Genomic DNA, 27,836 nt, shown 5'->3' with positions numbered 1-27,836 from the left:
GCTCAGGGGTGAGGGGTCACAAGCAGGCAGCCGTCAGGCCCCCGGGTACAAATCGTCTCTCCAGAGCTGGTCCCAAAATAGTTTCCATCCGGCTCCGGAATGCACTGTGGCCTCCCTCACTTCCCTCGGCGGCAGCTTCCATCCCCTCCGGGAGTCCCTTCCAGGCCATTCCGGCTCGCAGAAGGCCAAGCAGGGAGGACTCAGCTCAGTTCCTGGGACAGAGGGCACTTTGCTTTCTTTTCTCACGGCCCTGTCTCCCTCTCTCCCTCTCAGGGTCAGCGTCTGCCTCTCTCTCACAAGTCCACATGCTCACTCTCTTTCTTCCTTTCCTCTCGGTTTCTGCTCTCACAGTATCCTCCTCTCACAGCCCTGTGTGCCTCATCTCTCCCGCCTCTCTCTCTTCCCTCTTCAGAACCCACAGCCATGTAAACAGGAAGTGGTTAAGAGGAAAAGAAAGGGGACTGTGCTGGAAAGCCTTTGCTCATTTGGGTGATTTCTCTGTTGTCACTGAAGTTGGGTCTTGTCTGTGTTCTGGAGGAGGGAGAGACCTCTGGGTGAGGACCTGGGCCTAGCTCCTGGAATTCTCCAACAAACATCTTAAAAAGCGCAGAAAACCAACTCAGAGCTTTATGTGCTTCCAGTCGTGTGTGCGTGTGTGTGTCTGTCCATCTGTCTGTCTCATGGGCCCTGAGATGCTGCTGAGCCAGGGCAACCAGGATGAGATGCCACAGTCCTGCCCTTCTTAGCATCAGGCGAGTGTGTGGAGGCCCCTCTCCGAGCCTGTGGCCACACAGCAGGGGGGCAGGGCCTCACGGTCACAGACACGCTGGCACTCACACAAATCTCCACAGAGAAAGAACCAAAGCCTGACCTCTTTGTGGCCAACACATCCACAGGTCCCCAAAGGGTTGGGCCTGTCTGCCTGGGGCTTGCACAGGAAAGGGAAATCCCTCCTAGGAAGCGCTCTTTCTGTTCCTTTGCTGACAAACAGGTTAGAGTTACATAATGGGCCCTCCCCTGTCCTCACACGTCCCTGCTCGCCTGTGCTGTGCTGCTGGGTGTTCTCAGGGTGTCTCCGAGTCTGGACCCCGTGGGAATGTGCCCCTCCCACCATTTTATCCTTCCCTTCCGTCCACAGGCTTTGGTTCCAGAACAGAGATTCTGAAACGCATAGGCTGTGTTCCCAGTTCCCTTAGAAGGAATCTTAGCCTGGCTCTGGGCACCTCGGCAGAAACTAAATAAGCCTCCAGGGGCAGGAGAGAAGTTCCTCCTGACAAGTTGTGTCCTCCCCACGGGCTTCTTGAGCCTGTAAACACAGGGTTCTCTTGCCAAGGATGACTGGAGAGCTTGCCCACTAAGGGCTGCCCCTCCCACAGAGACAGCTCAGCGCTTCCCTGCTTAACACCAACCCCAGAACTCAGCTTCTGCAGCAAGTCTCCTCAGACCAACTAGGTCCTCTCCTCGTCACTACCTGAAACACCTCGGAACAGCTTGGGTGGGGACGTCTTCTCTGAACGGTGCTACTGTGCAGTCTCAGGTACCTACCTGTGGTCCAGTTTCTTCATCAATAAAAGAGGGATAGCACCTTGTCTGTTGAATAGGATTGGGGAAACTCCTTGTAAATATACAATAGAGAAATGTATGGTTTACTGCCTTCAAGAAATTCCTAATTTCACGGAGACATCAAGCCATTAGAATCTCCTAACACTAGAGACACTTGATGGAATACTTACAATAGGCCAGGCATTGTTCAAAGCACTTTACACGGATCAGCTCATCAGTCCTCCCCATAACCCTCTGCGGTGGTACAACTATTATCGTAATTTTCAAAGATATGGAAAATGAGGCACAGAGAGGCTAAATAATTTATCCAAAGTCACACAACAAGTAGGTGTCAGGGCGGGGATTTGAACCACATCTGTTTGACTCAGGAGCCCATATTCCTAACCACTACATGTACTGCATCTCTAGTATAATTCAGTCATGATTAAGCGATAAAAATTAAAACAACACATAGGATAAATATCCAAGGTGACCCAGGATGTAGTATAGTTAAAAATGTGCAACAGACCCATCCACAAGGCTGGCTCTTTTAATCACTGATCATTAGATCACTCTTGGCCTCCTCTGTAAAGGGCGGGTGATAGACTAGGTGAGCTCTCCGGTTCCACCAGAACTGACATTACTCTTCAAGGTCAGGGCAGGGAGAAATTTGGAGAGCCTGGGACAGGCTCCAGCTTAAGCTATAGTTTTGGAATTAGCCAAGGGGAGAATGGATTTGGGGTGCAAAAAAAGAGCATGACTTCATTTGTGAGGATGAATAGAGAGAGTGGGCAGCCTGGAGGGAAGTACTTGAAAAGGAGAGAGACATCAGAACGGGTAGCAAGGGGCTAGATTTAGACAAAGGTTTGTTGTATGTATGTACGTATACATGGGTGGGTGGATGGATGGATGGACGAATGGATGGATAAATAGATGGATAGAAGGGAAGGAAGGAAAGAGGAAGGGAAAGCAGAAGAGAATGAGGGAGGGTGGGAGGAGGATGACAGTGGAGGAAAGTGGGCCTGAGTGCTAGACTAAGGAGTTTGAGGTTATCCTTTAGGCCCCTGACACTAAACCCTTATCACCTGAGGCAACCTGATGGCCTTGCCTGGACGCTGCAGCATTCTCCTGGTTGATGTCCCATTCTTTGGTCCGCCCCTTCCTCAAGTCAGTTTCCATGTGGCCTCCTCAGCCATTTTTCTACAACGTAAACTAGGTGATGACACTCTTCTGCTGAAAGCCCTTCAACGGCTCCTCATCACCTAAAGTCCAGCTCCTATATTTATACTTTGTGCCCAACATACAAGGCTGTTCACCATCCAACATCCCAGCCTACCTCTTGAGTCTCTTCACCTGTCCCAGGCACCCCAGGTTCTGGCCATTCCAAACCACTCACAGCCTCTAAAAGGTGCTGAACATTAGCATATTTTTGTTTTGAGACAATCACTTTGCGGTGTGGAGAGCAGACGGACTAGGATGGTGGCAGCGGAGATGGAGAGAAGATGAATTTCAAAGAAATAGAAGAGTTAGGTCAGTCGACAAGACGTGGTGGCAGATGGGATGTAGGATTTGTGGCAAAGGTAGGAAAAAGGAAGACTCCTGGGTTTCTGGCTTGCATGAGTGGATGAAAGGTGGAGACAGGGGAAATCCAAAGAGAACCATGACTGGGCGGAGCCATGAGATCATCCTGAGACTGAGGTCCATTGGACCCATCCAGAGAAGACGTCAAGAAGGCAAATGGCTAACGGGAGCTGGGGAGCAAGTGCGTGCAACTGAGCAACACAAGGGGTGAGGGAAAGTATGGGCGTGATGGAATTCCCTAGAGAGTATGGGGAGAAGACGGCCAGGTCACGTCTTGGATGATCCCAGCACTGAACAGGTTGCTTGCAGAGAAGGATCCTGCAAAGGAGACAACAAAGTTGTGACTGAAAGTGGCGAGAGAGTATTTCACAGCGGGCACCGTCAACAGTGTCAGCTGCTGCTGAGAAGTCAAGTAAGATGAGGGCTGGAAAAGTCTATTAGATGTAGCAGGGAGGCCATTAGGGACCTTTGCTGGAATCACAGGGCTGAATCCAAATTGGACTGAGTGGAGGGCTGAGTGGGAGGTGACAAATGAAGACAGCGAGTGTAGACAAGTGTTTTCAGAAATATGGCTGTGAATATGGAAGAAAGAGGAGGTGACAGTGAGTGGGGGAGGGGAGGTTAAGGGTTTCTCTTTTCTATCCTTTCCCCTTTTTTTAAGTCTAAGAGACCTGAACTGAGCAGAAGGACTTAGTTAAAGGGAGAGGGTAGATGTCTAATTACTTATCACACAGCCGTATTTGTTTACTCATTTGCCGCATCTCCTTAGCCTGCAAACCCATACAAAACCAAAAATGGTGTTTTACTTTTCTTTGCCCAATGCCTAGAACGGTGTCGGACCCAGAATAGTTGCTCAGAACGTGTTGTTGATTGTTGGAGGCTGTGAACATCATCCGGACAAACCTGAAGCCCTGGGGGAAGCCATCCAACACTGGAAATTAGAAAAAGAAGAGAAGTATTATTGGTGCTTATAAACTTAGACATGATTCTTGAGATATTTCAAATTCTTAACACATGTCCAAGAAACCCAGAGACATGAGGGTACCATAAGGAAAAAAAGGACTAAGAATTCTCTTTCCTTTGGCAGGACATGGTCATGGTCAAGCAGAAGTCACAGGCCTTGCACCCCACTACTGTTCTTGCATATTCAGATTTCTCTAGCAAAAGGCTCTTTAGAGATGTGAACAATAATGCATCCTTAGTCTTGGGGCCAGCTGCTCCTCTGTCCTTGACTTAGTGTCAACGAACCAGCCCTGACAAGGTCAACTGATGGTGCTTCCTAACAGGCAGTGCTCTGGCAAGCCCCTCACCCCTTGACTTCATCTGCTGGACCACATGTTGCACTCTGTATCTCAGCAGCAAAATCTGATCACTACTAGACAAATAAGCTGATGTTGCTTTAAGTTAAGCTTCTCTAAACTCAACATTACTTGCTGAGATGACAGCCCTGGCTAGAGAGCTAAGATTCCACTGTCAAAGGCCACAGAGCCCTCTCAAAGGATATCTTTGCCTTTCCGGTCTTAGCACCTGGTTTCTCAATGCTGATACCTAGCTGCCAAGTCCTCTAATTACTACTGCATTTCACACGAGGGTGGCAGGGAAACGACTTGGTCTCTGGCCCAACTCTATCAATCACAGGGAGATGAAGGCAATGGAGGGAAGATGGAAAAATCTGTGTTCCTTAATGAACTCACCTTTCCAGTATCTGTAGTCTGTAAACAGCTGAGTGAGATGAACTATAGTCCTAACAGGACCCCGAGAATGCTGACTCAGAAAGAAAAACAGAAGGCCTGTGGCCAAAAGAAACAGAGGTACCTCAGAGCAACATCTTGAGTTTGGCTTAACCTGCCCAATCTGCCTGGCAGGCACCTCTGGGGAAAGGCCAACCACATCTGGAGGGACATGAATTTACTACCCTCTTAGTTACTGCCATAGGATGAGAGGGTTACTATTTTCAACCTGGAAAACTGTCATGTTATTGTGGTTGGTTCACAGTTGCCATATTCCACCCTCAGTTGGCCACTGTTCAGAGCCTGGTGCAGCACTCTCAATGGGCAGAGTTGGTCTGGAATGTCCCATGAGTGCGCCACGCTGAAGCTTGCCTGGCAGGAGCCCAGACAAGCCATGAGACGGCAGGAAGCAGCTGCCCAGAGAAGAGCATCCCCTGAGGGTTAGGAGAGATGGGCTTTTCTTAGGTCAAGGTTTTGGGCCAACCGTGGGTAGGGAGTGTGGCCAACATGCCAATCTTCTCAGCCATAGCCTCCCCCACATGGTTCAGATCAGTAACAGCCACATCAATCTCCTGGTAGAGTAACAAGAGCTAAATGAGATCATTCGTGTCAGGCGCGTCTTATAAATTAGAATAGGCTAGCAAAGGTTCATTTAAGGAAAGTGGGTTCAGCATAATCAATAAGAGCCAGATGCCCACTGGGTACTAAGAGGAACACTCTGTGCCTTTTAACACATAGCAATCGAAAACCGACGGGCACCTCAGCTGGTCCCTTGGTCCACGTGTGTCCTTCAGCCGGGTCTGCTGTGTCTGATACCTCCTTACGTAACCCAGAGAAACTCGCTTAGGAAAACACAGACTAAATGTTTCCTAAAATTTTGACCAAAATAAAAAGCACTTACTTATTAGGTAAGTGTTGGAAAATGTGAGCTAAATGCTTGGGTGGTGGCAGGAAGGGCCAAACTGGTAACTCAGATATTTGGGAAGGGTCTCAAACTCATCAAAACAAGTCAAATTAGACGGAAATGAGGTTAACTATTTACTTGCAGGACCCTCCCGGTCTCCATCTATAATCAAGAATCGCAAGGAGCTTTAGTCCAAGTTCCGGACTTCAGTTTTCCCAAATGTAAATGGTCAAAGCAGGTAACACACGGTTGACCACTATGAATGATGGGTGGAGTTAGGAAAGGCATGAAAGGCAAATAATCCCACTAATTAGTGCTTGCTCAAGATGAGTGCAAAATACTAACAGATTAGCCTCAGTTTGTTTCCAAGGAAACATCTCAATGTAGTAAAAAGGGCATTAAAAGAGATTCTCCTTGCATTATTACATTTGCCTATTGCTAAAGGTCAACATTGTCTTGTCAAATAACTACCAACCTGGGATGTATATTCCTTTAGCTTAGGGATGGTGGGCTCATCTGATCAAGACTTTTGTGGGGGGGTGGTTGTGGGCTGGGGTGATAGGAGGCCCACACCTTCAGGTCAAAGGGCAACAGGGCAGGCTCAGGAAGGTGCCCTGAGAGAGGAAGCAAAACTTCCAGCAGGTTGGACTCGCTTGGAGCAACTTCCAGACACCAGCGAGCAGTTGGATTTCAATGGAGTTCTTAGGTCAGTGTGCTGAGAGTCATGGAAACTCACCCCAAAGGAAAACAGGGCTCCATCCGATCCCACTCCCGCAGAGGCACTGAGCAGCAGAGGCCTATAATCAATTATGCCACAGTTTCCAAAATCAAGATCAAACTCAACGTAGAGGCTCAACACCCAAGAAATGGAACCAAAGGGGCCTTAGCAATAACTATTTCAGTCACCACAGGTCTCTCCTAGACTTCAATTTAACTAAGAATGGAAAATTTTCTAACATGTTATTCTATATCAAAAAGCTAATACCATTCAAATCTATTCATGACTAAGAGCTTATCTTTGGCATTCTTATGGTCTTCTGGAATTTTCCTTTGCTTTTTAAATTTCATTATTTCCTTCACAAGCCAAACTTCATGACCTTAAGGATCAGGCCTGAAGTTCAAAGGCATGCCCAGAGTCTTCATCCCAGGGTCTCCTGTTTGCACACTTGCTTTTCTAAACAGAGAGTAGGGCAGTGAGGTGAGATTCAATGGTTAGATTATTCCATTTTTCACAATCACTGGTGAATTGTTGCTTAAGATGTTTCTGGAAACAAGATATATGAGAAGTTAGCAAGGGCAGTAAGAAAACTCCATTCCCAGAGCTCAATTCAGAGCTGGAATAAGGCAGGTTCTCAAAATGGCTTCCCAACACTCTCCTTCTTGTCTTTCAAGATCTCATGTGGGGCTGGCCCCATGGCCGAATGGTTATCACATGCTCCGCTTTGGCGGGCCAGGGTTTCGCCGGTTCAGATCCTGGGTGCAGACATGGCACCGCTCATCAGGCCATGCTGAGGCAGTATCCCACATGCCACAACTAGAAGGACCCACAACTAAAAATACACAACTATGTACTGGGGGGCTTTGGGGAGAAAAAGGAAAAATAAAAAATGTTTTTTTAAAAAAAGATCTCCTATAAGTCTAGACGTGAAGGTAGAGGCTTAAATGTTTCATATCCTCATTCTTCACTCCCAGAAAGTTTCTGAGCAGTGGAAAATTCTAGGAACAACAAATATTTAGAAATTAATTCAAGACTGCAAGCACTCCAACTCTACCCCTGGCCCCCAGTGAAACACTTGGCATATGAGGAAGGCTCAGTGAGCTCTTATTGAATAAGATGAATGCAGTAATCTACCTAAAACAGAATGACCCTCAGAGAGAGCTCAGTTTCCATATCTGCAGTTGCACCAAGATCAGATCTTATTACGCTCTGGTTTTCCCAAAGAACCTTCTCCAACCACAAGCTACACGAGGCTGGTTGACTCCAGAGCTGAGCAGCCAGCTCACCTGGTTCACATGGCTAGTCTGAAAGAGGCGTTGTTTCCTTATATGACTAAGCCCTAAATCTTGGTACCTTCTTGCCTTTCAAGTGAACTTGAGCAATGTCTGGATGCAGGTGGAATCCTTAGAGAATTCCTGACCTTGGATGCCTGTTTTGATGCCATGAATGTCTCTGATGCTTATCTCCGTGGAAGAAAATGTTTGTCTGGGAAGGGGTGGGGTGCCCAGGTAGTAACATTAACTCCACACCCCTGGTGGAGAGGCAGTGTGCCTGCAGCCTTGTCCTATTTGATGCGCACAATAACCCTCTGGGGTATTTGACAGGTAAGAAAATCTGTCACAGAGGGTAAGTCAAGAGTCCAAGGTCACAGAGGTAGAAGGGGGCAGCGCCAAGGTTAGAAACCAGAGTTGAACATGCACTCATCCCCAGCCATCCCGGTAAATGGTCTTCTGTGGAAGTATCTTTTCTGGAAGCATCTTCACTAATTATGGGTGTTTCACTCCTTATAATCATAATTATTTAACAATCCTGTAACAAATTCTGTTCTCAGAGCCACCATATTCTGAGTACTCCAAAATGGAATATGACTCTCTTGGCCTTTGCCTTCACATACATAATTAGGATTTATCTAACATAGAAATGGAAAAAGGCTATGTAGGATATTTCTTTGGGGGAGAGGGGCCCTTTGTCTAGAAGATACATATTTTGCATCCTCGTATTTGCAAATAGCATCTGGGTAACCATCAACAAACTAAGCAGAGATTAATATATGTGAAAAAACCTGAAGTTTTCTAGGTTCTCCCACCAGAGGCACAGAGTGGTAGCAATCCCACCAAGAGGCCCCTTTCTTGGGAAATTAAACGTAAATCTTGATTCATTCAAAAGGTACCTTTAGAGGCCTTTTTCATGGAGCCACATTCAAGAAGGTCCTGTAACAAGACATTTATGAAATATGCAAATTGCAACACAGTGACAGAAGGTACAGCTGTGACCATAGCCCAGGAATGGCCACCAGGATATTTATTCTGAGTGTGAAAATTACACTTCTGGGGGGAAAAAAACAAGATAAATATGGTGAGAAGTACTTTTATCAACATATCTGGATAACTGTTGCCACAAGGGGTGTTTCATTTGTCAAGACTCAGGAAGTCCAGAGCTAGACTCTGACGTCAGAGGCACTTCTATCTGGAGAGGTTTAACAGAACCTTGTGAAGGCTTCTGGAAACCATCAGCTGGACCCAGCGCCTATGTGTGGATGCTGGCTTTGGCCACTAGGAATGATGCCACTAGCGTCACTCTCTATTTTTTTATGTTTGGGAGAGAACTGCAGATGCCCCTTGACCTCTAATGGCCTGCCACATATTAAAGGATTTATATATGTATATAAATATCCATTTATATATATGGATAAACTGACCAAACAGCCTATTAGGTGAAGTAAAATGTATGAGAGCTTACTTAGATGTACTTCTGGGATCTCACAGCCACAAGACCAAAAGGGTTCTGTTCAAAATTCTATAGCCTCTTTGACTTAAATTTTCTCAAGATATGAAACCCAAGAAGTAGGTTGACCAAGAGCAAATTCTCCGGCGAACCCTAGCATGGCCACTGTAAGTACAGACGCTGCAGAAGGCCCCAGGGCTGAGACTGATTTCAACAGTCCACCACCGGGGAGCTGCTCACATCCCAGGAAAGGCACTGTTTGGGTACAGAAACCAACAAAGAACAACAAAGTTTGAGCAATAATCTTTTATTACTTTAAAAACAACGAAACAGACCGTGTCCTGCTTCCATGTTCTATTGGTAAAGGGACTCTGATGGGTCAACACTTTATGAGACTCGAAAGAACAGAAATCCTCACAATGGTCCCATGAAGCTCCCTTTGCACACACAGGAATAGTCTGTGGACAGACCCATTCTCTAAGTTATGTTGCCTCCAGAAACCAGAGGGAGACACACAACCCTGACTGCACGCATTCCCATGACAGTGTGTCACAACAGTAAGAACACGGTTGGTCAACTGCTTCCAGACCTTAGTCTGATTTGCTTCACTACTAACTTTTATGATGTATAACATATTATAAGCCTGTAATCCTCTTGCATTTTCCACTCAGTCCTGTCTCTTGCGGCGGGGCAGGGGCGGGGGGGGGGGGTGGGCGACGGGGGTCGACGGGTACAAGGACTATAAGCCTCTTATTACAGAAAGACCAGAGAGAAGTGGCCGGAGTTTCTCCAGGATGTCCCCACCAATTCTAGCCCTGGCTCTGCCTCAGCCCCCGTTTGCAGACAGACCACAACCACACAGGCCCCCTTGCAGGACAGGCTGCAGGGGAAGCGGGTGAGAAAGACTCTGAGAGAATGCTAAAGTCAGCTGCTTGTGAGTCTGAGTCAGCATCTTCAAGCCCAGAGTGGCTGTTGGGAAATAGACTTCTCTCCCACAAAAACCCCAAATGCAACAGTAATCCAAGAGCTCAAAACCAAAGGGCACAATTCCAGGGCGGGAGCCACAGGCTGACGATGGGTGCCAAGGAACTGGGGGCTGGAACCCCTCACCCAAGTACTCACAGCTGCCTCCCCAACAAGCTGTGGCATTTGAGAGACAGTGAATGAAGAGCTGGGTGCTACATCGATGTGCAAGGAGCTGCTGTACTGATGTGTTATCAAGTCCTGTCCAGAGCTGGGTTCAGTGTTAAGTTCTTCCCAAATGATCAAACACAACAATGACCTCATTCTAGAAACTCTTTGCTCCAGGAAGACTTGGATGGCTTCATGTTTCAACTAGTTGTTGCTTTTAAAGTGGAGGGGTGGAGAAGGCTAACTGGGGATGCAGTGGAGAGAGTCAAAATGTTCTAATCAATGATGTATTAAAGTAATTCAACTTCAAGTACTTCTTTGGATATAACATTCTACAAAAAAAGCAAAATACAAAATCGTATAAAACCACAAACACATATACACATACTAACTTAGAAAAACGTTTAGAAGGAAAGATACTAACCTCTTAAACTATGAGTGGTGAAATTATTAACAATTTATTTCCTTCTACTCTTCAGAATATTCTAGACTTAAGAATAATCCTCCAGTTGTCTGACTGAGCACACAGCTTTGGAAGGGATGCATGTGAACTAGTGTAGGTGAAAGAAGTTACTTGTCTGGTTCGCCAGGTGGTCCAAATTAATCCTAGTCACCAACGAGACAGACAGCACAGAGTGACCATACATCCACTGACCTGCCTATATTTTTCAAACTTTCTTTAAAGACCGTTTATAGCTTTTCCAATGGGGGAAAAAGACATCGCATCTCAGCAATCCTGAGAAGTCTGTGACTTGAAGCACCAAGCACATGGGGGCCTCGAGGGCTTCTCGAACCTTCCGTTTCTCCACCCAGGGACACGAGAGTCTCCCAGTCCTGCAGGACTGTATGGAGTGAAGGGAGCAGGAGAGAAAGAGCATCCAGCATCTGGCAGAATTCTGAAATGCAAGATTAACTCAGTGTGGATTCTGGCAGTTGAACAAGAGCTGCGTATTCACTGAGCTACAGAATATTCCTGTTTCCAAAATGACAAGTTTTCCCCACGGAGGCCACTCACCCCTCATCTACCACCTGCCCTGCACCTCCAAGCTCAGCGCTGTACTCAGAGAAACGTAACATCTGAGAGAGGAAGCAGAAGTGTCTACCACGCACTTGGCCATTTCCTGCCAAGCACCACGCCAGGTCCTTTCTCTGTGTCTTCTCCTTCAGTTCTCAAAATAATGCAGAAACAAGGGTGTTGGGTCATTTTTAGAGACAGGAAAACCAGAAGTCCAAGACAACCCCAGTGGCAGATCAATTATGGGGATGGAATTTGCACATGTCCTCTGACTTGGAAGTCCTGGCTCCCAGGCAACATGAACACAAGCAGCCCTCTGGATGAAGACATATCAGAGGATTATTTCTGGCTCTTGAGGGGAACAGAGGGACAGTTCTGTGATAATATTTGCTAATATGTTTTACAAAAGCCCAAGGACTGCTGAAAGCCAATTACAGACACTGACGGCTTCCTGGAGCTTTTATGGCGGCTGCTGAAGGGAATGGAAACTCCATCCCCCGCGCTGGAACTCCTTAGGCAAAGCCAGCCGCCTGCACACGGGGCAGCAGCTGCGGCTCCCAGAGGAGTGTGGCACTGACTTGTAAAGGAGTCAGTGGTCAGCAAGTCCTCCTTTTGTGCCAGGCAACACAGAAGGGGCTTTGCACACACTCTCTTAGTGCTCACAACAGCTCTGTGCCCAAAGTGACACGAGCAGCATGTAGTGTGACTGGATTCAGACCCAGGTCTGTCTGATCCTAAGCACTGATTCTGGTAACCCAGACAGAAAAGTTCAGCTAATCCCCATCTATCATCAATCTGACAGAGAAAGCGGCTCTCTGTTGCATGCTTGGCACACCCAATCCTAACTCTCTGATGACATTCATATGTCCTGCACTTTCTGGAGCAATTCCAATTTTGGACATGTTGGTCCCACGGCACCCATGGGTGCATGAATACCTGTCTCACAATGCCGTCAGCCCCAGGGAGCCTTGCTTGCTAACCACGTCTGTGCCACCCTCAGCGCTTGTTTCTCCCATGGAGGGACGGTCACCTCTCCCACAATCCAGATCATTTGTGAGTTCTGATTTGCTTCACGTGTTTGTGCTTTATCTTCCCTGTTACACTTTAAGTTCCTTTTAAATCAACGCTTCCCAACTGGAAGACCGTTTCCAAGGAAGGAATCTTGCAAACAACAGAACACACAGCAATAGGAGAAACTACAATCTTGCCTAAAATCGTTCTGCTTACTATATTAGCAGGAGGCACAGTGTTGCACAGAATGACCCTTTTGAGACACGACTTTATAGTATGTCATCAGAAGGCAACTCCCAGAATGGGAACTGCCCAATTGTAATTTAACTGGAATCCAGTTAAAGTCCTATGCTTAGACCCAAAAACTTAAGTGCTCAAACATGACACAATAAAAATTTAGCTTGCCTATATAGTTCATTCCAAAAATTAAAAATCTTCAACTTTTGGTAGTAAAGTTAAAAACAAGCTTGCTAGTATAATGTAGTTGTTCAACAGGACAGAAAAGTGCACATATTGTTAGGATGTGTTAATGGAAGTGGCATGTCCAGATCACAGGGAGTGTTCAGCTGAACTCTGGGCAATGATGTGCTCAAGTGAGATGCACACTTAACCAAAGGATACAGCCCTCAGGGAAGGAAGAGACTTGGTGTCTAGCCTGGATCAGAAAAGACTCTAAGAGAGAGACATAAAGAAGCTTTCAGGTGTTTGACAGGCTGTGATATGGAACAGAGTCTAGACCACAAACGACTGGGTGGAAGTTACTGAGAAACAGTTTTCTGTTCAATGTAAAAAGAAACTTTCAAACCATGTCTGTGGGAGGAAGAATGATGGTCCCCAAAGATGTCCACAGTCTAAACCCCAGAACTGCATGGGTGTTACCTTACATGGTGAAGGACACCTCGCAGATGCGATTAAGGCACAGATCTTGAGATGGGGAGAGGCTCTTGGAGCATCCTTGTGGGTCCAATGAAATCACAAGGCTCCTTACAAGAGGGTGGCAGGAGTGTCAGAGACAGAGATGTAACAACAAAGCAGAGATCAGAGTCAGAGAAGGGCTGAGGAGGCTACACTGCTGGCTTTGAAAATGGAGGAAGGGGCTACAAGCCAAGGAATGAGGATGGCTTCCAGAAGCTGGAAGAGGCCAGACAACGGAATCTCTCTATAGCTTCTAGAAGGAATGCAGCCCTGCCAACACCTGGATTTTAGCCAAATAACATCCATTTCAGACTTCTGACTTCCAGAACTGTAGTAAAGTAAATGTGTCGTTTTAAGTTTGTGGTAACTTGTTAGAGCAGCGATAGGTGATGAATGCGATGTCTGACAAGGAAATAACCACTACCTGCCCCAGTGAGCTCCCTGTCCCAGGAGGCAATCAAGAAGACACTGAACACCTACCTGTCAGGAATACTGTGCAGGTAAGTCCCGGATGACCCAGGGCAGATCCCTTCCACTCTGAGAGTCCACATCTCATGGCAGTGCCTTCTCCTGCTTTCATATTTGACACGCTGGTTGCCACCCCCAGGCCTGGTCACGGGTCAGGCTTGCCCTCATCTTCTCCCAGGAGAACCATGGTAATAAGAGGCTTGCTTTGGGGGATGCCCTAAGGGCACCTGGGCCTGGGCCTGGCTCAGAGCGAAACTGCTTGCCGGGGCACCTACCTGAGCAGAGGACTCCTTTGTTCCTGGCGCAGGAGAAGTTGTCGCACTCGCAGAAAGGCCCATAGATCTTCCCGAACTCGCTCTCGAAGCAGGAACACTGGTTGCAGCTGCACTCCCCGCGCCCGCTGCACAGCGGCTTGCCCTCCGCCTCCCGGCACAGGTTCTGGTACCCACTCGGGCTCTCCCCTTCCTGGCACTCGCAGCGGGTACCCAGGTAGCTGGGGTTGCACTCGCACAGGCCGCAGACGTAAGTCCCGTTGCCACTGCACCTGGAGCTGGCCGGCTCCCGCCCTGCGCTGCAGCCACACTTACAGTTGTAGGTGACGCCCACCTCCAGGCTGTCCCGGAATCCCACGGGCCGCAGGGTGAACGTGTGCTCCGCGTGTCTGCCCGGGCAGCTCCGAGCCTCCACCGACACCTCAAAGGATGCCTGGGCAGCAAGAAGAGAGGGGGCATCGTGGCTGTGGCTGGGCAGAGCCTCTGGGGTATCTGCGTTGGCCTCCCAATTGCCCAGGGGCCTGGCCAAGGACCGACTCCTCCGAGGTCCTTGATGGAGAGCCCGGCCACAGCCAGCGCTGTCCAGGCACAGGGAGAGCCACTGCAGCGGCCCGAGGAGGAAGAGGCCCCAGATCAGCAAGCTCCCTCATTTTACTGAGGACAAGAACATTGGGGCATGCCGACATCTGACAAGCATCGTGCCTGGTTCTTTAAAGTTCATTGTCTCTTTTAAGGCTCACAACCCTGATGGAATGGGCTTTGACAGAAAGGTCAAAAGACACACTCAAGGTCACACAGCCCTTTTCCTCTTTCTTTTCATTTCTATCCTAGCCTCTCCCTGTCACCATTTTGAAAGTCACTCATTCCACAGATATTACTGGCTGCTCCCCCTGTGCCGGGCACTGCACTCGACGTGCTCCCTGAACTCACGGGGCGCAGGGGTCCACACACCCGGGCAACTGCCCATGCCAAGAAAAGTTTCCTCGCCTACTGGAGAAGGGACGAGATGACCATCCTGGTCACTTCCAGAGCGTCTGTCTCGTCACAGACACACCCGAAGCCTCCCTCTGCCCCAGTTTCTCCTGAGTGGTCCTCGCAGCTGCGTCTTTCACAATCAGCCCACGGCCCTGAGGTCATAAAGAGCCATCACTGATAAAACGCACTGCACACGCAGACAGACCTTTTCTTTTTAAACAAAACGCATAAAAAAGTGTTGCTAACTCTTCATCGGTTGCCTTGGCAACAGGCAGCAAGGTGGACCTCACTGGCAGACGGCACTGCAGGAAAGATGCCCATCAGCTGACCACACGGCTGGGATGTAAGGAAAGCAAGGAGCCTACTTGCTGTGATTCTTCAGGACTCCTCCCTCCCCCTCCTCCCTCTGAGAAAGGAGCAGAGTGCGTTAGACTCACCCAGCACCGCCTCAAAGCAGCGCACTATGGAAATGCAGACAGGGAGCTGGCGAGCTCTGACCACATGCCATCCTGAGGGGCTTCTCCCCTGAATGGTGGCGTTCCCTAACAGAGGCCTGGGCCCACTCCAGACACTGACTCACCACGTCCGGCCCAGATGTCTTTGTTTTTCAAAAGACTCCTCATTTCATTCTGAAGCTCAGGATGGGTTAGGAACCGCTTTTAGCTATTGTTATTCTTAATTCCATTATTTGGGTTGGAATAAAGCTGATTTTTAAAAAGTCATCAATAACTTGTTTATTGGGCACTGTTTAAGTAATAATATATATTTTTGGAGAGCACTGAAAACATTTTTTTCTAAATGTTCTACAGATCCCTATCACTTTGGGATCTTTACTAATTCTAAAAGGTCTCCCCTCAGATTCTGTGACATCTAGGGACACTGCAGGGTGGGTACGGAGATGTGTGAGACTGAGCAGGACAGACCCAGCTCTCGAGGGCCTGGACAGAGTCCTGCTTGGCAGCAAGCCATGGCTCCATGGGACTCAACAAGACACCCAGGAGTCAGTGCTAGCCAAGGGGTGTCACAGGAGATGCCACTGGACAGGTAAGCTGAGGACAATGACCAGGAGCCAGGGTCAGAGGACATCAAGCGCGCTGCAGACAGTTGGGACTAGCCTACCTCACCCTCCATGTCTATGTGAGAGATTGAGGCAAAGGGAGAGATTGACAAAAGCAAGTTCAAGACAAAGTTCTAAGGCCCTGAGGTACAGGTGGGCTCTCGAAGTAAGGAAATAAGATGGGGAGCCCACCCAGGCACTGAAATCTGCCCAGTGACAACAAACACTAATGGCTACCAGGTGCCGAGTGCCCACAAGCACTGTGCTGGGCATTGCCAGGAGCATCTCATTTACATGCTCTAGAAGGAGGCACCTCATCTACCAGAGAGAAATTGGACTTGGTTGGGGGGGGGGGGGGGGCGGTTAGGGTGCTCAGTGCTAGTCGCACAGCTGGGGAGGGGTGGGGCCGGGCCTGTGCTCTCCTTGGTACGTCACCTCCTGAAAGTGGGGAATGAGGCAGACGTCCAGTGTCCAGAAGGAGAGGCAGCCCAGCTCATTGCAGGGACCGCCAGAGGCTGCTCCCCATCTTCCTGCCTCGGGCTTGGGGTGACCTGAGCCTGCAGATGGGAAGGGGGGGATCCATGCCTGACCGATGCCCCACCATGGGGCCATCAAGAACGCAGAGCTGAACATCCCTCCCTCCTGTGGCTCAGAGAGAAGCCGTGACTCGCTCAAGGGTACTACTCCCCAGGGCTACAACTTGGTTGGACTTGTTAAATGAAAAGCTCTTGCTCCCCAAAGGCATCTGTGGGTGGGAAATGGAACAAAGTACAAAGAATAACCTGGACAAAGAGCCAAAGGCATTTAATTATTGAAAGACTATGGGGAGTGCCCATCTGTGAGATAACCTTCCCCCAGGGAAACCTGCCTGCGTCAGGGGATGAAGACAGAATTAAATCTCCCAAGTCTTGCTGATATGTCTGTGTCGGCTGGGGAGGAAGTGCAGAGGCTGGGGGAGCCCCTGAGTCAGTGCTGGCAGTCGATCGCCGAGGATGTAGAAGGGCTCCTGCGCCATCTGCCCAGCTGGGGCAACAGGGCGGCCCTGGCCCTCGAGCAGGGCGTGGTGGCCATCCTTAGTCCTAGCTGTCGGCTCTATTTCAGCCCCCAGGGCTCAGGTCCTGCTGGGCACAGGAACGCTATAAAAAGCACTGGGAGGACAGCAAGTAAATCTGTTCTATTCCCCTCCTTTCAGAGTCCATTTCCCTGAAAGGAAAGGATTCAGGGAGTCTGGCCGGGGCTGGAACGAGGCTTCTCTTTCCTGTGGACTCCAGCTGAGCCTGAAGGCTCCCCAGTTCCTGGAGACGTTCCATTCTCCCACTCGGAGATTCCAGAGGAAGGTCACGGACATAGCAGCCCTCCCTCCCGCCCAGTCTTGTTATTTAAACCTCATTGGGATGCTCCTGGTTCCCCCACAGGGCTGCTGGCCTGATCCTCCCTTTCAAAAGGGCTGCCCAGCTCCCACCCCAAACCCACCAAACCCAGGGCTGTGCAGATGCCAAGTCTACTAGGAGCCCATGGAAACAAAGCCTGGGCATGGGCACGGGGTAGAGAGCCCCGGAGGAGGGGACAGGAGCCGGGGACATCGTGGGAAGACTGTGATGGGGCTCACTGGGTCCTTTGTACTGGGCGTTAGTGCTTGCGGCACAGTCAGCCACTTGCATACTGATTTGTCACACCAGTTCATGAGAAAACTGACTCCCAGTGGCCAGGACCACTCACTCAGCCCTTACTGGTGTTGGGGCCAGGGTAGGAAAATTAGGGAAATAACTGAGATCACTAGAAAACAGAACTTCATTCGATTTGGGACTTCAAGCTTTTAATTAAGGAATATTTCTCTTTGAGGACAACCTTGTCCCTCACCCCACGCCACCTCTCCTGCCTCTTGCCTGGACAGATCTCTTAACCCAGCGAACACAAGGAGAGTCACAGCACCATGGACTCTGGTTGGAAATGACCACAGAGCCTCTGCCTGCCCCACCACCACCCCTGCATGTGGCTTAAGTTACAAGGTGAGACCTGCCTGGCTGCCATTTGACCCAGCTGTCCCAAGGCTGCCCCACACATGGGCCATGTCCTCATCCACAGGCCAGACCCTGAGGTACCTGACGACAGTTACATCTTGTCGGCTTTCCCTAATCCCTCTTCTCCAGGTGAGTCCCAGGGCCCCCCTGCTGTGCTCTGCACTCCTGCCTACCCTCCTTGCCAGTCCCCGATTTGTCCACAGCCCTCCCAACTCGTGGCACTAAAGAATGGAAGCCACCTGCCAGATAACAGCCGGATGGCTTAGCCTGGCAATCCTCCCAGTATAGCCAAGCCTGCCTCTGCAGCCCCAGCTCCAGCCACCCTCCACTCAGGCCCCAGCCCACTCCCCTCAGCTGCTTCCCATATGCAGGAGGGCGATGCTCTTTCACGTCCTCCCAGACTCACCTGCTGCTCTGCACATGCTATGCCCACTAATGGGACCTCCCCACTCTCCGTTTCTGTGTCTGGAAAACTCCCAATCTTGCTCAGAGCCTCAGCTCAAACGGCGCCCCCTCTGCAATATGGGGCCCTTCTTCCTTGGAGCTCCCACAGTACCATGCCCAGCTTTTATCCCCACCCCTCATCACCCTCCATTGGGTTGACTCCTTCGTGTGTATATTTTCTCTACCAGATTTGTCCTTGGGACAAACGTCAGGAGGGAAATGCCCACATACTCAGTAGCAAGCTTGGTAGCCAAAGCTCAAATGTAAACTCTTTGGAGAAAGTTCAGCCTGAGAAGAGGAACAGAAAGTCTGCCTTCCTGGCCCAGGATTAAGAAAATCAGACTGGTCCCAGCTGGAAGCGCCACTCTCCTTCAGCAATAAGGCGCTTGAGGGAAAGCCCCTGAGCTCCCCCGCCAGGGCCAGCTCCGTGGGCACGTGCCTGTGCAGTCACACATGGCCCCACACCCAGAGGTTTAATGCTCTGCTGCTGTCACCTTGAAATTCTTAATTTCTGAACAAGGACCCCATATTTTCATTTTGCACTGGGCACTGCAAATTACGTAGAGGGTTCTGCCTGCCACTGCCTCCAGGGCCCTCAAAGAGCTTGCTTCTCGTGGCCTCTCGGGGCCTGGCATGGCCCTTGAGAGCAGCATCATGTCCTGCTATGACAGGCGAGTGGCCGCTGCTCTGTGCCAGCCTGTCTTCATCAACAGAAGACAAAAACCCCACAGCCCTTGCAGCGGGGCCAGGGGCCATGTGACTGAGCCCCTTGGACAGCAAGACAGCACTGGAATGGTGGAAGGAAGCAAGGAGCCAGCACGGGACTTGTGCCTTTGGGCCCACTGCTGTTTCCACAGGACCGTGGCCCAACGGATGCCAAGGGAGGCTCCCAGCTTGCCCGAGGGGAAGAGCTGTCAAGGGCGGTCAGGGTAGGAGAAGCACCATCTTCTCCTTCTGTTTCAAATGCTCTGCACATCATCCGAGTACATCTCAGATTTTTCACTGCTGTGAAAAAAATCCCACTCAAAATCTTTATGTCTTCTGGACATTATCCCTATTTTTCTGAGGTATCCTAGCAAAAATCAAAATTTGTACAGTAGAGCATCCATACATAAGTGACAAGGATACCACCTTGGGCTTCTTTGGAACTCTTTCTTCAAGGAACACAGAAGAGGGGCCCTGGGACTCGGCTGGAACAAACACAGCCTTTGGCATCAGTAGTTTCAGATTTGGCTCCTGGTGCCTGAGGCATCCCACCAGCAGGACTTCTGGCAAGTTGTCTGGCCACTCCTGTGAGAGTGAGTGCCTCAGCCTTTCCCATGTAAAATGGGGAAGCAATGTCCACCTGACACAGCTGCCGCAGGAAGCAGAGGGGGCAGCAGAAAAGCCCCCACCACAGCACTGGGCGTATTATACATCCCCACAGAACGGGAACTCATGCCGTTCCCTCTGTGATAAGCAGGCAGTGACTGGGGAGATGACTCAGTCTGGAGCGAAAAGACCTTGGTTCCAGTTGCGAACCCATCGTTTGTTAGCTGGATGATCTTGGGCAGGTCATTACAGCCCTAAATCTCAGGATCCCTGGTAGCAATGAGGGAACTAGATGAGGAACATAGAGCTGACTCACTGTCTAGTTTGTTTCTAGTCCTTTCTGAGACATTTCCCTCTTATCCATGAGGGATGCCAATATAGTCATGCACCGCCTAAAACGTTTCTGTCAACAATAGATCGCATATACGACAGTGGTCTCGTAAGATCAGTATCACATGGCCTAGGTGTATAGGAGGTTACACCATCTAGATTTGTGTAAGTACACTCTATGATTTCACACAACGATGAAATCGCCTAATGGTGCATTTCTCAGAACATATCCCAGTCATTAAGCCACACACGACTGCATTCCTATAACAATTTCCCCTTTTTTGCTTAAGGCAGCATAAATTGGCTATAGTTTCTTGTGTGCAAAAGGAATTCCAACTTTATGCTGTCATTATCAACCAACACCAGTTACTTTGACCTTCCGGGTTTCTAGACAATTCATCATGATGCTGCCTGTCACTTATCCTTTTAAAAAAAGATCTGAATGTAGAAGTCCAGATGCAGTCCGACCCACACAAAGAAGACTGGAACCATTATCTCTGGGGTTTGAAAATGCTTCTATTAATGTAGCCTCGACTGGCATTACTTTTTTTTTTCCAAAGCAACACTGTTTATTCACATTGAGCCTTTGAGAATTAGAATCTGCCAGATGCTTTTCTTAAAAACTACTATTAAATCAACTTCCCTCTACTCTATCAATATGCTAAACTAAATGCAAGAGATTAATCCTGATGATTTCAATCCAGCTCACTTTTGAAAAATATTTTAAAATCTCAGTTTTCCTCTTTTATCAGATAATCTGTTTTCTCCATCTTTGTGACCTTCCCACCTCTGATAAGCGGGCCTTCCATGAGTTCAGCTCAAGCCAGTAGTAAACACGAACAGACAAGAGACATTTGGAACCTCAGTCAAGTCCTCCCTCTGGCTGGCATTATCAACACTCTTAAAAGGATGTTTGCTCAGCTACAAATCTGCCAAATTATGCTGTCATCAACCCCCAGTATTTGTCTTCTTCATAAGGATGTCATCTGAAATTGTCAAGAGCCGTCCTGAAAATCGGGCATCTGGTGTGTGTGCTGCACACACTCTTTCTCACCTCTGTTCCACTGTCCCTATTTCTCCAAGTAAAGGATTCCTTGTTTGGGTGCTTTTCACACATCATTTTTTAGCTTTCCTGACACACTGCACCAAATATTCTATCCACAGATCTGTACAATTCACTTACACGTAGTTTTATCTGGTTATTTCTACCTCCTTCCATTTTTCATAACTATCTCTTTAAACCCTGGAACAATAAGGCTTTTCTGTTTTGTAAAAAGTCATTTGGATTGATTAATCATTAGAATTGATCAAAAGAACATAAATATACTGCAAATTTTGACAAGAATTATAAATAAAATTTTATGGGGCCAGCCCTGTGGCCGAGTGGTTGAGTTCGCGCGTTCTGTTTCGGTGGCCCAGGGTTTCACTGGTTTGGATCCTGGGCACGGACATGGCACCGCTCATCAGGCCATGCTGAGGCAGCGTCCCACATGCCACAGCTAAAGGACCCGCAACTAAAGTATACAACTATGTATTGGGGGAATTTGGGGAGAAAAAGCAGGAAAAAAAAAAGAAGAAGATTGGCAACAGTTGCTAGCTCAGGTGCCAATCTTCAAAAAATAAATAAATGAAAATTAAAAAGTAAAATTTTATTGGAAGTGCCTCTTTAATGAAATGAGGCTTTCCCCCACCCAAATAGTTGATGTATGAGTAAAGTAATATTACTTTTTGCTAAATAAGACAGGCATCAGCATCAATTACATTCCTATTTTTTATTTGCACAGATTAAACCCCTTCCTCTTCCAAAAAAACTTATTCCCATAAATAGGAAGATGGGGGGGCTGGCCCCGTGGCTGAGTGGTTAAGTTCGCATGCTCTGCTTCGGCAGCCCAGGGTTCGGATCCTGGGCGCGGACATGGCACTGCTCATCAGGCCACGTTGAGGTGGTGTCCCACATGCCACAACTAGAAGGACCCACAATTAGAATATACCACTAGGTACTGGGGGAATTTGGGGAGAAAAAAGCAAGGGGAAAAAAAAAAGAAGATTGGCAACAGTTGTCAGCTCAGGTGCCAATCTTTAAGAAAAAAAAATAGGAAGATGGGAATAGAAGTTTTGTTACAGCAACATCATCCGGTTCTATGAGTGCCTTCTGAGTTAATGCCATAAATAATCAATTTTAATGATCTTTCATCTGACAACTTTATTAGACCTTCTTTCATTTTTTTAAAAAAAGCAAAAGAAACTTTGAAAAAACCTGTCTTAGATTTGTCACCCAGTCATTAGAGTCCTTTACTTTCTCAACATTGATACCGTATTTTCAGTTGTCCCCTTACTGAGGCAAAACACCACTGTAAGATTTAGATTGGGTGAGAGTATGCCTGTGTGTTGTAAAGTAGGCAAAGGGTAGTTGTGAAAGGGGAGGCGGGCGAGGATCCATTATGGAATGTGAGAAAACCCCAGAAGACCAGCCATGTAGCTATACCTACATCTTCTTGAGCTGTTTCCCTAGAATCCAGGGTCTAAGTCTGCTTGTACTCACCTTGGCCATCAATAGTGCTTATGAATGTCCAGAAAATACGGTTATCTATTTTTAAGGTCCCTGTAATTCTTTTAAGGGTGGAAAAGAACTTTCTTTCACTGTCTATTTTCTGAGCAATGAAACCGTAAACAAAGCAAGGAATGGATCTCATCGTCTGCTTCTAGCAGCAGGAACCTCTAGAAGATGTGTGGATGGCTCTCCATCACCACTCTGCCTGCCTCTGTGCCTGTGTTTCATCTGTGTTCCCATCACCCATATATCCTCTTCCCTCCCTCAAGTCCTTGGTTTGGTACACAGGTGCACATCTTTACAATGTTTCTTCCCCATCATTTAATTATATCCACTAATCCAGACAAGGCATCTCTATGCCTTCCATTGCTGTAGAGTTCTCTGTTCCATCTCATCAAATCGGAAGAGGTGGATGGTTTTCTTCATATTTTACAGAAGGGGAAGTTGAGGGTCAGATTATCCAAGGCACAGAGCAAGCTCTAGAAGACTAGGAATGAAGGCCAGGTCTCTTAGATTCCCAGCCACGCCCTCCCACCTGATTTCATGCCTGTCAAATGAAGGTAGCAATGGTTTAAAACACCAAGGGCACAAGGTCAACTTGAGGAACGCTTAGGTGGCACTGCACTGAGGGCTGTCTATTGACTGGAGCTTGTTAACAAGTCCACTTGGCACCCTGAAGACACAACACAGACCAGCGTTCGGAAAGTCTAAGGATGCTAAGTTGGACAACAGAATACAAACTCCTACAGAACTCTAAAAAGTCACAAAAGTTATCAGAAGCCAAAGAATGATGACCAGGGCTAACAAGTATAAATGGAGGGTGAGAACTTACCGTGTCCCCTATCTTTAGGCCCTCGCACTTCCTCTGACCAGGGTAGGATACACCATCCTGGCAGGTAGCAGTGAAGACGAGGTTAAGATCCTCAGGCTGATCCCAGACTGACAGCTCCACCTTAGACCGGATGCTCTGAACAGAAAGAGGAGATGAAGCCAGAACCATTGAGTAAAGGCTGCAGCCAAGGTGCTCTCCGTGCTGGTTCTCTGATGCCCACATGGCTTCCTCTAACTCAGGAGACTCAAGACAAGGCAAGAGCCAGTGGGCTTGGTTAGCTGTCCCTCCCTCATCCCTTTCCTTCTCTCCACACCCACATGCCGTCTTGCTAGATGTGGCCTGAGGTCTCCCTCTGTGAGCTCAGAGTTGATAATGGTCCACCTGCCATATGATAATTTTACCTGCTTCAAGGGCTGAAGCGCTGTCTCTGCTTGCCTCTCCCGAGTCACCTCTCAACCCACCCTCAGCTTTTGGGTCTTTACACGTGCCTAGGGGAATGTTCCTTTGCTCAATGGCACTTCTCTCTTCTCTTCCCCCTGGCTAGCTCCTTCTCATTCTTCAAAAGCAGTTCAGCAGACACTTTCTCCCAGAACCCACCCTATCATTCTTCACATCCACACTCATCCCCCAACAGAGGAGGTCCACATTCAAGAGCTTTGAAACTACATTCTGAGAGAATATCATCTTATGTGTGGATTATGTCCTCAAGACAGTGAATCGAAATAAAAATGAAAACAAAATTACCTACCAGGATAGAAAAAATAAAAGACTGAAAATATCAAGTGTTAGAAAGGATGTGGAGAGACTGGGGCCCTCATACCACACTAGTGGGAGTGTGAACTGGTACAATCCTGAGAAAAAACATCAGGCAGAATCTCCTAACACTGAGGCCGACCTTAGACCTAGCAATTCTCTCTAGGACTATACCCAACAGAGATGTGTACTGACCAGAAGAAGGTACAACAGCACTGCACACACTGTTCACAGCAACACTGTCTGTAACAGCTAGAAACTGGAACAACCCAAATGCCTAGCAACAGTAGAACAGATTTTTTTAAAAAAATGCTGGTGTGTTCACAGAATACCGTACAGTAACAAGAATGAATGAAATATAACTACATGCCATGACACAGATGAATCTCAAATATAACATTGCCCAAAAGAAGTCAGACACAAAAGCCACATATACTTTATGATTCTATTTATATGAAATTCAAAAACAGGCAAAATTGGGGATAATAATGGAAAAGAGAATGATAGGGGCTTCTGGGAGCCAGTAACATTGTTTTTTGTCCTGGTGCTGGATTCTCAGGTGTATTTAGTGAAAAGTTTGTGCAATTTTCGGTATGTTTGTTAGTTTAAAAAACTGCCATTGAAAATCTCTAAGGAGGATGTCCTTTGGAGATTGAAGTCAGATGAAGTAACTGGCTTGTATTTAGGGGCCATATCTTACCAAAAAAATTTTTATGCACTAAATACACGCAGTATAGCAGGATGAACACACTCTGAGAGGCACATGGATCAACCAATGGCCCTTCAGACTCCTACCTCCCTTCCCAGGTCTGCTCCAGGGAACATGGCACTGAACAGAACGGCGGGCAGAGTTGCCTCTCACTCCCGTGGGGTTTCTTTTCTTTCTTTCCTCTTTTTCTTTTTTGCTGAGTATGTAGTGTTAAACTTGAATAAACTAAATATGCAGTTTTCCCAACAAATTTACAGCTTGTTGAAAATATTCTCTGCAAAAAATAGCCTTTCCCTTTGCAACGAATCATCTAAGTGCTTCTACAACTCTAAAAATACTCTCTTAAATCCACTTCCTCTTGTGTCAGCCTCAACTGGCAAAGGGTTGCGAGAGATCTACTCGGCATACACAGCATCTCCTGCTGAATGTGATTAGTTATTTAGAAATCTGTTTTCCCACTGAGTTGTGAATTCCAAGGGCCATACTATATTTCTCTCTAGGACTCACCACAAGCTTCTGTTGAATGAATGGATGGATGGACAGATGGATAGATGGATGGATGGATGGATGGATGGATGGAAGGAAGGAAGGATGGATGTTTTAACAGCAGCTATGCTAAAGGACTAAGGCCTAGTGGAAGAAACTTAAAATTATTTTTGAAAGACAAAGTAAATTTTAAAAAAATTTGTAATTGTGAATAAGTATGAGGATGAGGCAAAACAGTGTATCATAAAAGGCATAGGTAGATTAGAGCTGTGTAAAAAATTACTTGGGATCAGTCAATGAAATATGAGAGCCTGTGGCTCATGAACAAGACGTTGGGAGGAAGCATGAGCCCTCCCCTCATCAAGACCTGCTGAAGCTGCCATCTGGAAGTGTTAATGGGGAATTTGGTAGAGGGACAAAGATCACTGGGGACTGGGACTCCTATTCAATGAATCGGTAACTATAATGGATGGAAATTGAATCCTATGTTTTATTCTGGCCCTAAGAGCCCAAAGCCTATGTTCTGATCTGAAGTTTGTATTATTCTTGCTCTCCACACAGTCTCTGGAATCAGAACACTTAGGATGTTACTGGGTCAGGAACCGTGGAGATTATTCAGTTTAAATCTCATTTTATGGAAGCAGATACTGAGGCCAAAGGAAAGGCCTCATCCATGGTCACTGATCTGCCAGAGGCAGGATCAGAACCAGGCCTCCCTGATGCCCCTGCAATGCTCCCTGTGATCACCCACCTGATTCTCACTTCTTTCTTCGGAGACCTGTTCTGATTTTGGAAAGTGTGGGTGGGTAGGTTGTACTCTGGTTGTTAAGAGTCAATCTCCCCTAAAAGACTATGAACTCCTGGAGGACAGGACTGTGTTCTGTGCATGGTTTTATTCCCAAGGTGCAGCATGACGCCTGCCACACATCAGGCCATTAATATATAGTTGTTGAATGAATGAATGGATGGATGGATGGAGTACAAGATATAGCAGAGGATCAAAGCCACAGGCAATGCAGTTCTTACGCATGAAGACTTACGTGTGACTCCTGAAATTCAATTACCTCCTACCAGATCTGCCCCTGAGGATGATTCCTTACTCCTCATCCTAGGACAAGGAGACAATGTCAAGAATGTCAGAAGTTTAAAGGCTATTAAATACTCAGTCAGGCTAGGTCACATCTGCAATGCCTTTAAGTCAGGCCAGCTGTGGAGTGGTGGGAGCAGACTTTATGGCAACAACGAAAATAGAAACATGTGCTCCACGAGGAGAAACATATACATGGCCTCTGATGTCACCCTCCACATGCAACTCTAGTGGTTTCCAGCTCATTCTGTTCTTTCCCCAGACTGAGATGAGATCCCAGTGATTTCTCTCCCAGTCCTACTTCCCCTTTCTCAATGTGACACAGTGCTGGCGTTTGGGGGCAGGGAGCGGGGTGGGTGCACCCAGGGCTCTATCTCTAAGCTCTGGAAGAGAAGCTCTCATCAGCAACTATGGGACAGCAAAGCTCCACACGGCTAAATTCCCTTGGGAGGACTCGGTGATCTCTCACCATGAAGAATTTGGGATGGCAAGAAAAATTTTTGTAAGTTCAAGCCCAGAGTTGAAGATTTCACACTATGAAAGTTGCATACAACAGACTCAATGCTACAGGGTGTTAAATTAAACATACCCTTTGCATTTTGCTAGCTCCTCAGCCTAGCTAAATACCGCAGCCATTTCATCTGTTACATGTGCTCCAACCAAAGTCCTTTCAGAATGTCCCACAGATGGTTTGCCAGCTCTCTAGGGGAGGTAAAAGTCAACACCCACACTTAGTCATGTGTTGCATGACTCATATGAAATCCACCACAAAACGCTGAGACGGTAAAGTGACACAGAGAAATGGAAAGAGCCCGGTTAGAGCTATGCTTGGACCCTGTCCCATTGGGTTCTGGGTTCTGGGGAGGCCACCAGCTCTGGTGAAGATTTAGAAGTCAGAGATCAGAAAAAAGGATGTTACTATGTGGGGAAAGGGGTAGGAGAGGAGAAGGAAGTCTTTAGTTTCTTTCAACAGGAAGTTCTAGCAGTGAGGAGGAATCAGAGAATTTGTGAGAGGAAGACAACCCTTAACTGCAATAGAAGGTGGGGGCGGGGGATGGGGAGGAGGGAGGGAAAGCCAGTCACAAATCCTCACTGTCCCCCGACTCACCACCTTTAGGACGCCGAAGCTCCAGGAGACCAAGGCGCCTGACCATACCCCAAGCTCCGGGGTTGCCCCAGTGCGAGGGCATTACCTACGATCCTGGTCTAGTTGAGCAGCATTTTGTAACTCAACACAGGGCTGGAGCAGTAGGTTGACAAAGTCAACAC

General features: G+C 47.8%; 1 protein-coding gene and 1 long non-coding RNA gene across 2 annotated transcripts in view; both read right to left on the bottom strand.

Moving 5' to 3' along the window:
• The window catches only part of ITGB5 (integrin subunit beta 5), a 109,133-nt gene that overhangs the window by 18,537 nt on the left and 62,760 nt on the right, over nt 1–27,836 (bottom strand). Inside the window, exons 9-10 of the mRNA XM_023623609.2 lie at nt 23,533–23,667; nt 14,015–14,444 (exon numbers count right to left, since the gene is read on the bottom strand). Of these exons, the coding sequence (XP_023479377.1) occupies nt 14,015–14,444; nt 23,533–23,667 (565 nt within the window). The remainder of the gene's footprint in view (nt 1–14,014; nt 14,445–23,532; nt 23,668–27,836) is intronic.
• LOC138919219 (uncharacterized) lies at nt 1,854–10,185 on the bottom strand. The gene is made up of 2 exons (XR_011429218.1): nt 6,494–10,185; nt 1,854–4,054 (listed from the first exon to the last, which is right to left on the bottom strand). It is a non-coding gene; the product is annotated as an uncharacterized lncRNA (long non-coding RNA).

Source organism: Equus caballus, chromosome 19 (assembly GCF_041296265.1).
Source record: "Equus caballus isolate H_3958 breed thoroughbred chromosome 19, TB-T2T, whole genome shotgun sequence".
Lineage (NCBI taxonomy): Eukaryota > Metazoa > Chordata > Mammalia > Perissodactyla > Equidae > Equus > Equus caballus.
The sequence above is the reverse complement of the archived record's forward strand: the minus strand, read 5'-3'. Positions and strand labels throughout refer to the sequence as shown.